Source organism: Cupressus sempervirens, chromosome 6, assembly GCF_028749045.1.
Source record: "Cupressus sempervirens isolate cs-2001-9-10 chromosome 6, ASM2874904v1, whole genome shotgun sequence".
In the NCBI taxonomy this organism is placed as follows: Eukaryota; Viridiplantae; Streptophyta; class Pinopsida; order Cupressales; family Cupressaceae; genus Cupressus; species Cupressus sempervirens.
This window is the reverse complement of record NC_143123.1, coordinates 166,280,170-166,295,799: the sequence shown is the minus strand read 5'-3', so window position 1 is coordinate 166,295,799 and position 15,630 is coordinate 166,280,170. Positions and strand designations below refer to the sequence as shown.

At 30.0% G+C, this 15,630-nt stretch overlaps 1 protein-coding gene across 1 annotated transcript; it reads right to left on the bottom strand.

Annotated features, from left to right (window-relative positions):
• Positions 1 to 1,623: 1,623 nt before the first annotated feature.
• LOC149551776 (bidirectional sugar transporter SWEET3b-like) lies at positions 1,624 to 4,307 on the bottom strand. Its single transcript, XM_089789741.1, has 6 exons — positions 4,209 to 4,307; positions 4,039 to 4,075; positions 3,709 to 3,931; positions 3,389 to 3,547; positions 2,254 to 2,373; positions 1,624 to 2,158 (listed from the first exon to the last, which is right to left on the bottom strand). Exons 1-6 carry the CDS (start codon positions 4,243 to 4,245, stop codon positions 1,946 to 1,948), a joined length of 789 nt encoding a protein of 262 aa, XP_089645867.1. The 5' UTR covers positions 4,246 to 4,307; the 3' UTR covers positions 1,624 to 1,945.
• Between the last annotated feature and the right edge of the window lie 11,323 nt (positions 4,308 to 15,630).

The following is a 15,630-nucleotide window of genomic DNA, read 5'->3' as shown; positions in this document are numbered from 1 at the left end:
ATTATTTTTGGAATTCTTTAAAATTTAATTCTCCACCTAACCCGCCTAAGTTTAATGCAAAAATGATTTAATATTGAAAGAAAATATGTTGGATGACTTTGATAAAATGTCAAGTGTATGTAGTTTAATAAATATTTAAAAATTCAAAAATAAGAATTTTTAAAATCATTCACATGTTTATAGTCATCAAAATTCTATGAAAAAGAAATATTCTAACTCTATTTTTATTAGAATAATTTGGCATGGAAAGTTTATTTGTTGGCATGCATTTAAGTAACATTCTTTGAAGTTGAGATTTTGATAATGTTAATTTGCATTGATTATTTTTACTCAATTTAATAAATTATATTTTTAATATTAATTTATTAAAAAATTATTATATGTTATGATTTTTCTATAAACAAAATTTATATAATTAATGTATATTAAATTATATTAAAAAATTAAATATTTTGATATATATTTAATAAATATTTTGTAAAGAAATAAAATATTGATTTTCTAAACTGTAATTTTATTGTGATTTTTAATATAAACTCATTGAATTATATAAATACAAAAATAAGTTTTATAAAAAGATAAAATTTCATATGCATATTAGATAAATGATCCATTTTTAATTTTAATTCAAGTATTTTAAAAATGTAATCACCACAACGAATATCAACATATAAGTTATGAGACATTAATTTTTTTGCTTATTTTTTATTGGTTGGACAAAAAATATTTCAAATTTTTAATAAAAAATGAAAAAAAAAAACACTAGCAAAAATATAACGAGCCAATTAGAAATAAGAAAAAGTCTTTAAAAAATTAAACTAAAATAAGAATGTTCACAAACATTACAAATATAATTTAATATATTCATAATGCACACAAACTAATTGTAAAATGAGGTGAAAACATAAGTCTTGCGGGAGTAACAATAATCCTAAAACAACTCAATTGTAATCTTAACACTAAATCTAATCAAATTGAATTCTAAACCCCGAACACAAAATTGATCTCTAACCCCGACTAAACCATATTTAACTCTAATACTAACAGAAATGAACCCTAACCCTACCACTAAACCATATTTAACTCTAATACTAAAAAAAAATGAGTGTAACCCTAACACTTATCTAGATATAAGCATACTTATAGTAGCTACACAAGATATATATGATGCTTTTTGAAAAAAATTGAAAAAAATAATAAAATGGTATTTCAATAATTTCAAAATAATATATATTAAGTATTAGAAGGTATAATGATTTAAAAAACTTAGAAAGTATTTAAAGACATAATTATATAATAAATAGATACACATTATTTTTTATATTAAAATTATGTACATATTACATATAAATAGAATATCTTAAAATAACATATATAAGTTTTAAGGATTTTTCTTGTATAAAAATTGTGTAGAATCCAAATTACTTCAATATAAATAAATTGAAAATAATTAAAAATAAAATAACATATTAACAATTTATAATTTATTTAGTACTTTTAGGTCAAGAATCAACAATTAATCAATGATAAAAGAAAATTTGAACTAGACTCCACTACAATTTTTTCTACCAAGCCAATTGAAGATACTAGATCAGTATAGCAAACGAAAACACTCGAGATAAATTTGAGCAAGGACACAATCTTCATACATTTCTAAGCTAAAACAAGGTTACGCTTAAGCTCCACTTCTTACATATATAAGCTACAAATGAGGAACTATCTTTTCATTCATTAATTACTTTGATCTGATCGATTAGCAAGTTTTCATAGCTTTACACTAAAATAGTGCAAGGCTCCAATTTTTCACCATAGAATGGTGTTAAACAAACGATAAGAAGATGACAGAATGAAAAAAACGTCATGTCAATGTTTGAAGGAAGCTATTATACCCTGCAAATAAGCAATATTAATGGTGATTTTAATGGGTTGAGTGTTCATTTTGAAGCTAGTTCATAGTTTCCTTGATCTGATCCAGCTGCTTTTCTATGTCAGTTTCAGAGGGAGGCAGTTTGATGCACTTTTCTTCAGGTATCTCATCTGAGAGAGTAGGCAATATTTTCAATCTTACATCTTCAACTCGTCCTTGGCTCTTTTGTCTATAAATGCAGTATATTATCATCTGGGTTGAAGCCAGTGGTATCCCAAGGAAATTAGGAGCCTACATGAATAACAAGAGAATCAAATTCAGTTGGAAATAATTCATTAGTTTAGACAATACATATATGTATATAGATTCTAAACACATATAGTTACCATGATAAGAATATCTTTGCTCAAAGCACCATACACCAACCATAATACGCTGCCCAAGAAAGCGAACATTGAGAAGCAGAAGGACATGCACTCCACACTTTTAGTCTTTACTACAGTTTTCTACATGACAATAAAAAATTATATTAGAACTTTACTACAGTTTTCTATATGACACCAAAAATAAATATTAGTAATAAGAAAGAAGCAATGAGAAAGAAGATCTAGTAATGGAACATTTTAACTTTATATATATATTTTTTGAAGAATTAAGAACTAAAAACTAAAGAATATTCGTTAGAAAAATATTTATTGACAAGGTTATTTACCAACTTCATATTTTTCTAAAGCTTATGTAAAATAATATTAAATATTCACATAAAAGAAAATGAATGAATCTACTTACAACAATAAAAATATCTTCAACTAATAATCAAAACTAAAGAATATTCATTAGACAAACATCCATTGACAAGGTTATTTACTAACTTCATACTTTTCCAAATCTTACATTAAACAATATTAAATATTCATATAAAATAAATCATTATATAATAATGAAAATAAATGAATCTACTTACAACAATAAAACTCTCTTCAACTCAGAACCAAAAATTAAAGAGTACTCATTAGGCAAACATCCGTTGACAAGGTTATTTACTAACTTCATACTTCTCCAAATCTTACATAAAACGATATTAAATATTCACATAAAAGAAATCATATATAATAATGAAAATGAATGAATCTACTTACAACAATAAAAATCTCTTCAACTAAGAACCAAAACAAAAAAATATTCATTAGACAAACATCCATTGACAATGTTATTTACCAGCTTCATATTTTTCCAAATCTTACATAATACAATATTAAATATTCACATAAAAGGAATCAATATATAATAATGAAAATGAATGAATCTACTTATAACAAAAAAATTCTCTTCAGCTAAGAACGAAAAAGTAAAGAATATTTATTGGACAGCATCCAAATTGACAAGGTTATTTACCAACTTCATACTTTTCCAAATCTTACATAAAACAATATCAAATATTCACATATCAATATATAATAATGAAAATGAATAAATCTACTTACAATAATAATAATGAAAGAAATGAAAGAATTTACTTACAATATCTGAAAGTGGAGAACCATAGAGAATAACAGAGGCAACCATTCCAGTAGTTCCTACAAGCATTTTCTTATGGGCTGCTCCTATTCCCCATATGGAAGCTGCTGCAACGCTCCCAAACACCACCAAGACTCCTCCTAGCATCATACCCATTATTCTCTGCCATGTCATTCATATCTTATTAGCTGAAGTCCTCTAAACCCAATTGAAATAGCCACGAGAAACATGGTGATATGGATATTAAAAATAGTAGTGACAAACATGGTGACATGGATATAAGATATAGTAGTTACAAAGATGGTGATATGGAAATAAAGTACCTTGGATTTAGGTGGAGCAAAGATGAGATAAATGGTGCAGAAGCAAAACTGAAGGAGAAGGCAAACAGCATTGGTGCCCATTACAAGACTGTTTTCCCATCCATTGCTGATGAGAGGGGAGCCATACCAAGTGTAAACAAGGCAGTTTAACAAGCCTATTGCATATGGCAATCCTGACATCTCCCCAGTAGTTTTCTTTCTTATCACCAATCGGAAATTACTCCTATTCATATATTAAAACATAAAAATTAGTAGACAATATCAAAGTCTATAAGTTTAACTATTTAATGTAATGGGTGACATTAATATGATGCATATGAATTTACTTACAATGGTGCTCCATACATGAGCAAAGCAAACACGCTACCTGAATCAATATTATCACACAACCACAAATATATTCAGTAGAAGTTTTGTTTACCACCTATGAATATTCATGACAGCAATCTAAGATATGAATATAGAAAGAACTAAGATTAGGTTAAGTAGAGTGCAATGACCTAAAATGCCAGCCCCACAACGTAAGAATGTATTCATTGTTGCCTCTCTTAACAAAGAAGAGAGTGAAACAATGAATGCCTTGCAAAGAGAGGAGGCGTTTTGGGCTGGTACTGGACTTCGTTCCATATTTATAGCATTTAGGGTTACTTTTTCTTGTTGCACAATCAACCTGAAAATATTCATTCAACATGGATTCTTGTCTCCTGATATTTTAACCTAAATAAATGATTACGAATTGTTGCTATCATATAAAATTGATTTGTTAGCTGTCTTCCATTATGATTTCCTCCTCAAAACATTGGAAAAGGATGTAAACCGTCAAATTTCAAAATATGCGAGACAACTTTCTTCCTTTCTTGACTTTTTATATGAAGTGTTTGAAAGATTTTCTTTTAGTTAGAGGTGCTCATTTATTGCCACTCTGTGAATACATTTCCTTCCTACGTTTGGTATGAAATGTTCATTTCTGTTACCAAACAAGTTGACTGATTTTCATCATTGTCTCTAAATTTCAAATCAAAGCTTGGTTGTATTTGTTTTATTGAGCTGTGTGACAATATTTAATTACAGGTGTGAACCTTAAACTACTATAAGTTGCCAGAGTTTTCTGTAGAAACATTGTGCTGGACGGCGCAGAAGCACTCCGAGCTCTATGGAATGTACTCCAAGCTCTCTATACCGGAAAATATCACGCGCAAAATGTCATGATGACCACTCGTTGGTATTTATAATTAATACTTCTCCTTTTCCCATTAAAAGTGCATGGAGGAATCCTATGGGAAGTCCTACCATCTTTCACCCTCAAATTCCAAATATAGGTGCACATTGGCTTCCACTAACTTGAAAAGAATGGATGTTTCTATATATATATGCATGTATTATGTGTACTTAGGTATGTATGTATATAGATATTTAAATTTTTTGCGTAAGAATAATTTCTTGTTGGGTACTAATATAGAGAGATATCTATTACTCTATTTAAGTTTTGGGTGAATAATACATTATATTAATTAAATATAAATATATATGTAAGTTAGTTATAGTTGTGCATAAAAGACATTATTAATACTTGTTAGGCTAATAACTCATTTATTAATCTAATATGATTCATATTTGTTAAATAATTTTTTGAATGTAAGTAGATTGATTTAGATTTTTATATTTTAATATTGTATTTTCTTATAATATATATTTTTAAAGTTGAAATATACTTAAAAAATAATATTATTTACATTACATAGTTATTTAAGAAATATTATTTTATATTATTATTATGAAAATATTATTATTTTCATATTACAATTTATTTATAATATATCAATAATTATATTTATTAATATTTTTTAAAATTTAAATAAAATTTATATAAAAAATCGCACTAAGCCACTATGTCGCACTTGTTAGTACTTGCCATAGAATTGAAGTCTTATATGCAACTTTTTAAGTCTTATATACCAATTTATATTATGAATTTTCAAATATAATAATTATGATTATATTATTAAACTTTTACTATATAGTTTTTTATAATGTATTTTTTATAATTCAATTAAAAATATAAAAAAATAATAATATTATCTAATATTTTTTAAAATTATCATTATAAAAATATAATTATATAATTTTTTATTATTGAAACTATAATTATGTTTTTTTATTGATTAAAATATTATATATAATATAGTGAATTTATTAAATTAAAATTATATTTATATTAAAAACTAAATAAATACTAACGGTTTTTAGTTCTAAAAATATATAGATGTATAATACGAGTTTAATATTGTATTGTATAATAACATGTTAATATTATAATTGGGTTAATAAATTTTTATATTTATAATAGATATATTAAGTTTATATAATTTTCATAAATACACTTCATAAACATGTTTTATACAACATATCTACCTATAAAATATGTCACGTATATTTTCAATCATAAATTGGATAGTATTTAATAAAATATAAGTTTGTTATACAACTTTATTTATATATTTTTAAAGTTTGAAACATTAGTCTCAAAAATATATTTTTTAAGTTTGAAACATCAGTCTCAAAAATATATAAATAGATAATACTTCATTGCAATGGCGTAAATACATTACCAATTCTTCAATAATGAGAATAGTTTTATGACCTTTTATAAAATTTGTATATTTACCTACTTTTATATATGTCTCCTTTAATTTTTAGGGGACATCTTTCATTTTCAATATTTCAAGCTTTTTAACATAATCAACCAATAAGGCCATGTTTTCAACATCTTGAAGGATTTTGTTGTTGTCAATAGGTGTTTCAAAAATATTTTTTAGGTTGGTAGAGGCATTTGGAATTGTAACAATAATTTTAGATTCATTTTTTGAATGATCCATAGTTTAGACTATTTCTTGAGCATAATAATATGATAAATTATTTTTTCTAATTAGATAAAATGTGATAGGGCCTAAACCCTTAGACAAAAAATAACATAAAGTTCAATAGACATAAAGAAAAGGTTTCACAAGGAGTCAAATCCAACAAAATAGAACAAATAATAAAACAACTAAACCAACTACCAAAAAGATCCAACAAGGACAAAACTAACTACTAGCATGAACACTTGGATCAACAATGAAACACCAATACAAACACTTAACCATACAACCACAACCTAGGAAGGCTACTCTCTCAATTCCTTAAGCTTATCTAAGACTAAGGGCTCCTTGGAAGGCCTAGATGAAGCTACATCCCTAGGAATAACCTCTTACTTAGCCACTAGCTGAAGACTCTCATCTTTAGCTTGACTTTCTTCATGCTATTTCCTTTTCGTCTTCCTTTCCTCTAGCTCTACTTGAATTTGACCAATAGCTCCTTCTTCACTTTATCTATAGGTTTCCTCTATTGCATATCCAAGTCTTGAATTTGATCACCTAGGTGAACTTGAGACTCTTTCATAGATGCAACTTGGCACTCAAAATATCATTCTTTTATTTCTATAAAGGCACCTAAGCTCTGAGCTCCGAAATATATTCCTCCAACATTTCTTAATTAAGTAGCTTCTCCCCACATCGGATAGAGCCTCATATCTCTTCCTTTTAGTCCAATCCTCCACCATGCACTCAACCACGACTAGGCCTTCAACTTTATTAATCTTCCATATTACAATTTGAAGAGGGTAGAAGAACCTCTTAGTAATAATTTTAAGTCTATTGTGATATATGTGTAATTCATCACCTTTGAGAGCTAGGGCCCTAGATCAATACCACCATATGCAATCTTAGGGAGCAGGATAGGGATGTAGACCTAGGAGTATGTGGGTAATTAAGGTAATTGAGTTGCAGTTTTGGGGAGAGAGCAACAAAAGTGGCATAAGGCATGTTGGGGATAAAATTAGAGGTGAAATTTTCACTAGTCTAGGATAATTTCATAGACCAAGAAGAATTAGAGGTTGAATCATCCAAAACCTCCATAGTGTTGTGAGGTATTTTAAAACTTAGCTTTGTGGGAAGGGTTAACCCTAGTGTCAGAAATAGTGGGAATATTTTGGAGATATGACAACAATTTGGTCAAGGAATAAACAAGGGTATATACTAAATTATTTAATTAAATGGATAGGGTAAGGGAAGGTCCAACCTAGGGGGTCAAAAGATGATGAAAAACATAAAGACATAAAACCAAGCTTTGGTGAAGAGGCAATCCACCTTTGACCTTATCTTTTACAAAAGTGATAGAGATCTAAAAAATATTGAAAGGAAAGAAAAATTGAAAAATCCTTCTCAAATGATGAACCATAAAGAATCTAGATAGGAATTAAAGTGATTGTACCATCCCTTTAGGGTAACAAACTTGATGTGAATCTTGGCCACCCCCTTCCACTCCCCTGGGAGCTGGTCATGATTGAAATCACTTTTAAGTTTAGGGATTTTTTCACAAGGGTCAAGGAAGAGTCAAAAATCCTCTTTGAAGGAAGTTTTAGTCTTCCAAGGAATTTTAGAGCATCTTTCTCCATGATCAACTTAGTAACCACAATGATGGTTTCTAATATAGTGAAAAAATAAACACCCCCAATGGTGAATTTTTCCATTCTTCCATGACTCAATGAACTTCTTGGACAAATCTAGGTTATAGCCCAGTATGCCCTATACATCTTTAGCCATGTGCCCATCCTTAATAATATGTCAAATCCTACTATTACTCTTAAAATCATTACAATTATTAGGTTCAATTTGGTTCATCTCACCATCCATCACTAACCAAAACCTACACTTCTCTATACTTTAAAAAAAGATAGATATCTAGTAAAAAATGAAATTTGAGGAATGCTCATGAGAATTGTTATCATAGATGAAAAAGAACCAACAGATACTTAGAAAGTACACCTATAGAATGAAGTAGAAAAGGAATGTCAACTTAGTAAACAATTAAAAATATAATTAATAAACCCCATTACGTCCATTGATTACATCACCTTTATTAAATAATTTGGTGATACTTTGGGAGAGCACCACATGAACCTTCATGAGAATGGAATTAATATCTTCCCAAATATTTATAAATTCTATGTGTAGTGTCAGAAATGTGAGTCAATGATAAAACCCTAAGTTCATCACATAACCTAAACATGCATGTGTATATAGAGGGAGATAAGATAAGGAAAATAATCCTTAGAATTCTAATTCTAGAGAACTAGGTCTAAAGAGATTAGCGCTAACTAAATAAGCAAGGAGCACTAATACAAAATAGGTCTAGGAAGAATAGGGGGAAAATATCCAATTCCTTAAAAACTCTTGATGTGTGTGTATAATAAAATCTAGATGTACATTTACATATGATGAAAGGACAAAGAAGGAAAAGGAACACACCTTTGAGGTCTATTCCTACTTGCTATTCTAGTGAAAATGAATAGAAATCATTAGATCTGAGCCTAACACTACGCAATAGAAAAAACCCATAAATCTTTCAAAATTTTTTCAAGGGCAAACTGGATCTTTAGGGAAGAAATAAAATCTTTAGAGGTGTAATACACCCTTGATGATGGTGTGCGATGCTGATTTTGATTTCATAGTTCCAAAGAAAGTTGAAAAGGGTACTCTAATTTGGAACCTGTTAGTCAATTCAATATCCACAAGTTGTAGTTAAAATAGGATTTTTTTTGTTGATGGAGGTTTTTCCTTTGTCAAACCCCAGTTTACAAATTAACCTTGAATTGGAATAGTATTTAAAGTGAATGTACAAATTCACCTTACAATAGCCAAATCTCTTGAATTGAATGTAATGTGCTTACTTCACCAACAAATTTGAACCAAGAAGATGAAGATGAATGAATTTAGAATGTGTAACAATTAATCTTGAATGGATTGAAGAATATCTTGAAGATAACCTCCTTCAATTTCTTGAATTTTTGAATCCTTGATCTTCAATGGAGGAGTTCTTAAACAAATGCTTGAAAATTTGAAGGTTTGAATGCTTGAGAGCTTGAGCTATGGATGCTTGAGCACTTGAAGATGATACAATTCATGTGTATGCTTGAGAAATGGAAGATGATCTGACATGAGAAATGAAGCAAGTGGGAGAATTTATATAGATCTCAGAATTGACTAACTTCTGCATGCTGACCTACATTGGAATTAACACCTTAAACTTATTGGGACATGGGACCCAAATGGGAGACCTAAGATAGGTCTGAATCAGGGGTACATTGTACCTATGATGGACTAGAACTACAATGCACCCCTAATAACAAGTCTCAAGACCTCTGGGATCCTTTTGGGATCCCAAGACAAGTCTAAGATCTCCAAAATTAGGTGTAGAGTTTGAGATATAATTGTTATGATGCAAGGAGAAGATTCCAAGTGGATAGATAAATGAGAGGAGGGACCTGGGGGAAATATATCATACCTCAATATTAATTCCATGATAATAGGATCTTTAAAGAGGATGCATTAGGTTTTACCCCAATTCCACTTAGGAGGAAGGATGGAAAAGGGAAGAAGAAATCAAAGAAAAAATTAGATTGATGATCTCGCATTAAATAGGTGCTAAACCTTCATTAAATTGGAGTGTATCCAATTTGAGATGGTACATTTATCCCCTACTTTAGTGAGGGTATGGACTCAATCCAAAATCTTGGTAAAGTGAGCAGAAGGCATAGGATACTCTTATTATGATCAAGGAGACAAAGAATTTATACAGCCCCTAAAGGATTGCGACTTTTCTAACTTCTAAATCATAATGAGAGAAATTGCTGACTGAGAAGAAGGAAGAGAGGAGTTATTATCTCTCCTAGTAGAGTTCCCACCCTACCATGAATCACTAAAAGAGCTATTGTAAAAGATTGCAATAGTCTAACAAGGTGGCAACCCACTAGTCAATCCATTAGAAGACCTACCCATAGATCAACATTCTTCATATCACCATGGTAAGGTTTTGTAAGGATGCATTACTCACATATAGGATTTAAAAAATTGTTACGAATTACCCGTAAATAATATTTAGCATATGTACATGTAAAGAAAAGAGAGAACCAAGTGTTAAGGATGCTCACTTCCTAGATTGAATGTGTGCAAAAAGAATCCATTATTTTAGGATTGTGCATAATCCATAAAGGGATTCACAAGAAATGTGCATTGAAAAGAGAGGATGAAGTAGTAAAGCATAGATTTGAGAATAAATTAGGAAGCATACTAAGTAGCTAGAGCCAAAGTACCCCAAGATATACTCAGATTCCCTATTCACTACCGCATGACTAGAATGCAAAATGAGCAGAGCATATGCTCCCATGTTAAAGTCATTGCTAACACTTTGAAAATAGCAATGACTTTAACAAAGTATACATAAAATCATTAAAATACATCTCCACTATGACCTCCCCCCAAAGGAAAACAATAAAGGGAAATGAAAACATAGCATTACAAAGCACAAAAGGGATATACTAACTTTGTGGTCAATGTGATCATATGATAATATGTAAGTATTATATCAGGTATGAAATTCCATCATCCCCAAAAGAAAGTAGAACTACAACACAAGGGAAGAAATAAACATAAGAGTCACAAAGAATAATCTTTTTTACCACCAAAAAGACCAAAAAGAATTGGTGCTACCATGTTGCAAAGACAAGAAGATAACATGAGGATACAAGTACGGAAAATAAAACATGTAAAACATAACATAGAACAAAAGAAATAGTATGTAAGATACAAATAGAAGAATGCTACACCATGGAAATTTGTTTATGACCTTGCACCAATAGAGCAACAAGGGTAATGTAAAGAAATATAAACATACATTAAGAAGAAACTATATAGGTGAAGCACATAACAACAAGCAAACACATGACAAGCTACTATGCTAGAACACTCACTTAAAACATGTTTCCTGCCTCCCCTATCTTGGTCAGTAGTAATAAGAGAAGGTGGATAAATTGAAAGAGGAGCTATATCCAACATACTAGCAACTATAGCTAAAGTGAAAGAAGGACTCTTGAGAGAGTCACTATGCTCAGGTGTAGATGTAAGCGTAAGCTACGTAGAAAGCATGTTATGTAAATCAACATCAAGAACAATAATCTCATGCTCATCATCATCTAAAATATATTGTAAATCTAAATTAATAGCAATAGAATCCAAAAAAAGAATGTGCATATCATTAACTTCCTCAATAGACATGGGTTGGTGAGAAGCATTCATAAGAGCTTTAGCATGAGATTGACAATTCTTTTGATATTTACAAGAATGGTAATCACACTTAGTCTTATTAGAAATTTTTTGAGAATACAAAAGAGGATCAAAAACCTTAGGCTCCGTACATTTTGATGACACAAGAGGAGGAACAACAGAAGGGTAAGTTGCAGAAGGAAGAACCATAATAGGAGGAGCCATACTAGGAGAAAGGTCCATGCTAGTAGAAGGAACCACATTAGGATAATCAATAGATGTAGGAGGTGGTTGACCATTAGAAATAGAAGAATCAAAAAATATATTTGTAGAATGTGTAGGAAGAATACCATGAGCATACTTAACTTGAAAATATTTTGACATTTGTAATCTTGATAATAGTGAAACAAGATGAGTAGTAGGAATAGAAGGCCAATAGAAGTCAAGTGTAGCACAATGCTAAGGTGTAGAAGGAAAATAAATAGTATCACTGATCATCTTAATCTCACCATCATAAGGAAATTTAATACATAGATGAATAGAAGAAGCAATAGCTTGCATGGAAATCAGCCAAGGTAAACCAAGCTTCACTTGGAACTGATCAGAGGTAGGAATGAAAAAAAAAGGTACTATTAACCACCTTACAACATAGCTCAATAGGAAAATAAATGGAACCTTATAGAGGATACAAGAAACTATTACAATTCTGAATCCAAGAGTCAATTGAGTCATTGAAGTCCCAATGTTTTTTCTTATTATATAGATATTCCTTAGTGATGACATTAACCATAAAAGTAGGATTAACAAGGCACCCATGAGAAGGATATTTAGAAATCTAAGTAGAAATATAGAGAGGACCATTTAGAGCCTTGAATTTATTAGCATCAGTGAATGAGATAGTAAGGGATCTAGAATGCTTATGATTTCATTTAGGTTTAGGTTGATCATTAGTTATAGAGGGAATGCCTTTCTCAGTTGGAGGTGAAGGTTGAACTAAACATTCAAGGAAATTAATAGTATTAACATTATCTCATTCATAAGAAACAATCACTTCAAGAAGAGAGAAAAATTAAAAAAAGATGTTTAAAAATGATAGTATTAGTAGTATGCCAAGGCAAAGGATTAGTGTATATTTGAATATTTTGATTAGGAGGAGCCACAAATTTTTTCCCATTATCTTGACCCTAAATGGATAATGCATTATTATCGATCAAATCTTGAATCATATGTAATAGCAAGCTTTAGTATCGTGTCTAGGCTAGTAATGAAATTGACAAAAAGATTGAGGATTAAAGTGTGGACTTGATGTAGTAGAAGGAAGGAGTGGTTTAAAAGGAGGAAGTGTAATCATATTAGCACTAACCAAACTAGTCATAATAGAATGTAAAGACTCATAAAGATGAGTAAACTTATGAGTCATCCAAAAAATAAAGGAAGTAGTGAAACTTTGAGATGCAACAACTACTTGATCATCTACTATATTCATGGATTTTTTTAAATTTTGATGTAGTTTTTAGGTTTATGATTTTTTTTAGGATTAGGTGAAGCATCACTATTATCAACAAGAACAAGAAATATTGGAGTGGTTCTCTCAAACTAACTCACTTGTAATTGATAATGATGAAGCGCTACACAAAGTTGTGAAAAAAAGGCAAACTTAGTAAGCATAATCTTATCTCTAATGTTTTTTTGAAAACTTGCAATAAAAATATGCTAATTATCAATACCAAGAACATGATAAAAAATATAAGCATGCAAATGCTTAAATCTACCAATAAAATCAACCACTTTCTCTTTAGGACCTTGTTTACAATGCATCATATCAGTCAAAGAAACAAAGAAGCCAATTATTGAATAAAGGCATTAGAAATTTTATCAAAAGAATCAATAGAATAAGGTGCCAAAGAGAAATACCATTGCAAAACTTTTTCACAAAAATTATGAGAAAATAACTTAGCTAAAATCATATGGTCATGTGCATAGTCATTGCATAGAACTTGGAAAGTCTTAAGAGGTGTCACAAGATCACCTTTACCATTATAGATTTCAAGGCAAGACATATCATCTTATAAAGGAGAAAAAATATTGATAGTTTCAAGAGACAAGGGACTACCCATATCACATGTAGGATCATTAAACTTAGATTGAGTGAAATAAGTAAGTTGTTGTTGCAAAGAAGAAATTGTCTGAGAAAGATTAAGAATAGTGGAATTATTAAAAGGAACAAGTGGGCCAAACATACTTGACACACTAGGAAAATTTTATGAATTAGATGGAATGGAAGAAACTATGGGTGGAACACTTGGAACCACCATAGATGAATGAGGATAAATAAAAGGAACACTATTATATGAAGGCTATGAAGTTTGCAATGAAACATGTAGAATACTCACAAAAAAAGTGGGGATAGGAAGATTAATAAGAGTATTAGACACCTAAATGGAAGTAGTCATAGTAGGAGGAGTGAAAGTGGAAATTCTAGAAATAGGCACAAAAATACAAAAAAATAGGCTTAAGTGGAAATGCTAGAAATAGGCACAAAAATACAAAGAACAAGGCTCAAGAGTAGAAACAGGAGGAGCCATCCCAACTTCAAAAAAAATTTGATGCAAAGGCTTAACATGAGTATAGACAAGGTGAGTAAGACCACAAAAATAATTAATACCATGTTCATCAAATTACATATCACTTTTTTAAGAGCATCAAAACTAGCAATAGGCTTCGTATTGTGATTTTCTTGTAAAATCCAATCATGCACTTTATCAATCTCAGTAGTAAGCTTATCAAATTGTTTATGAGGAAATCTTAAAGCTTCATCTTCATATAGAAGGATTAAGATCATGAGAAACCATAGGGTTACTAAGGTTTTGAAGAAAAGGAGAAGAGGAATTTGGATAAAAAAGAGCAACAAGTCTATAACTTCTCCCAAGAAGAATTATAAGTAGGACTAAACTTAGTAAAGCTCATATACCAATGTCACCCAATTTTTAGTTCCATTCCCTTTTCCTATAAGTTGTAGTTAAATCAATGTCATAGTCTTGAGTTTGAGTCTAGGTTACCTCTAGGAAGATCTTCTTCTCATCTACCCATCAAACCAACCATGCGGGAAATCATGCAAGTAATATATTGGTCAAAGGGATAGGTGATTAGGGTTTTTGAGGGTCTTTTTGTTGACAATTGGCTAATTGTGATATGTAATTGTTGTCATTAATGGCAACACATGATGTACATGTTGTTAGGAAACCTCGAAAACAAAGATACTTAATGTTTGGTGATCTAAAAATTGTCTAAGTATAGAATTTGGTTTACAACAGTATATTATTTTATTTATAACATGTTGTAGACATCATATTATGACAAGAAAAGTTACATGGAGATAGCACACATGTTGATGATGATGTGTATAACCTCAAAAGATTGTATGGACTATATAGAACATAGTTAATCATGTTTTGATGAAGCAAGACAATGGTATTGAAGGAAAGAGTTTTTTTGGTTGCAAAATAATTACTTGTCCAATTAGGGCCGATATCCTAGATGTTTAATCTAACTTGGAAAAGTGAATTTTAGTCTTAGCTGACCTAGTAGCATTTTATGTAAAGGTATGGTATTTATGCAAAGGACTTCTTGCAATAAGAAGTGTGTAATCTTGATGTGTAATGAGAGTGACCTTGTGAGAAAACTTTTGTGAAAGTGATATATGTGAAGTTTTGTACGAACTATCTAGTGATCTGAGATCAAGTTGAAGGAAGGAAAATAATAGTAGATTACTTGTTTAAGTAGT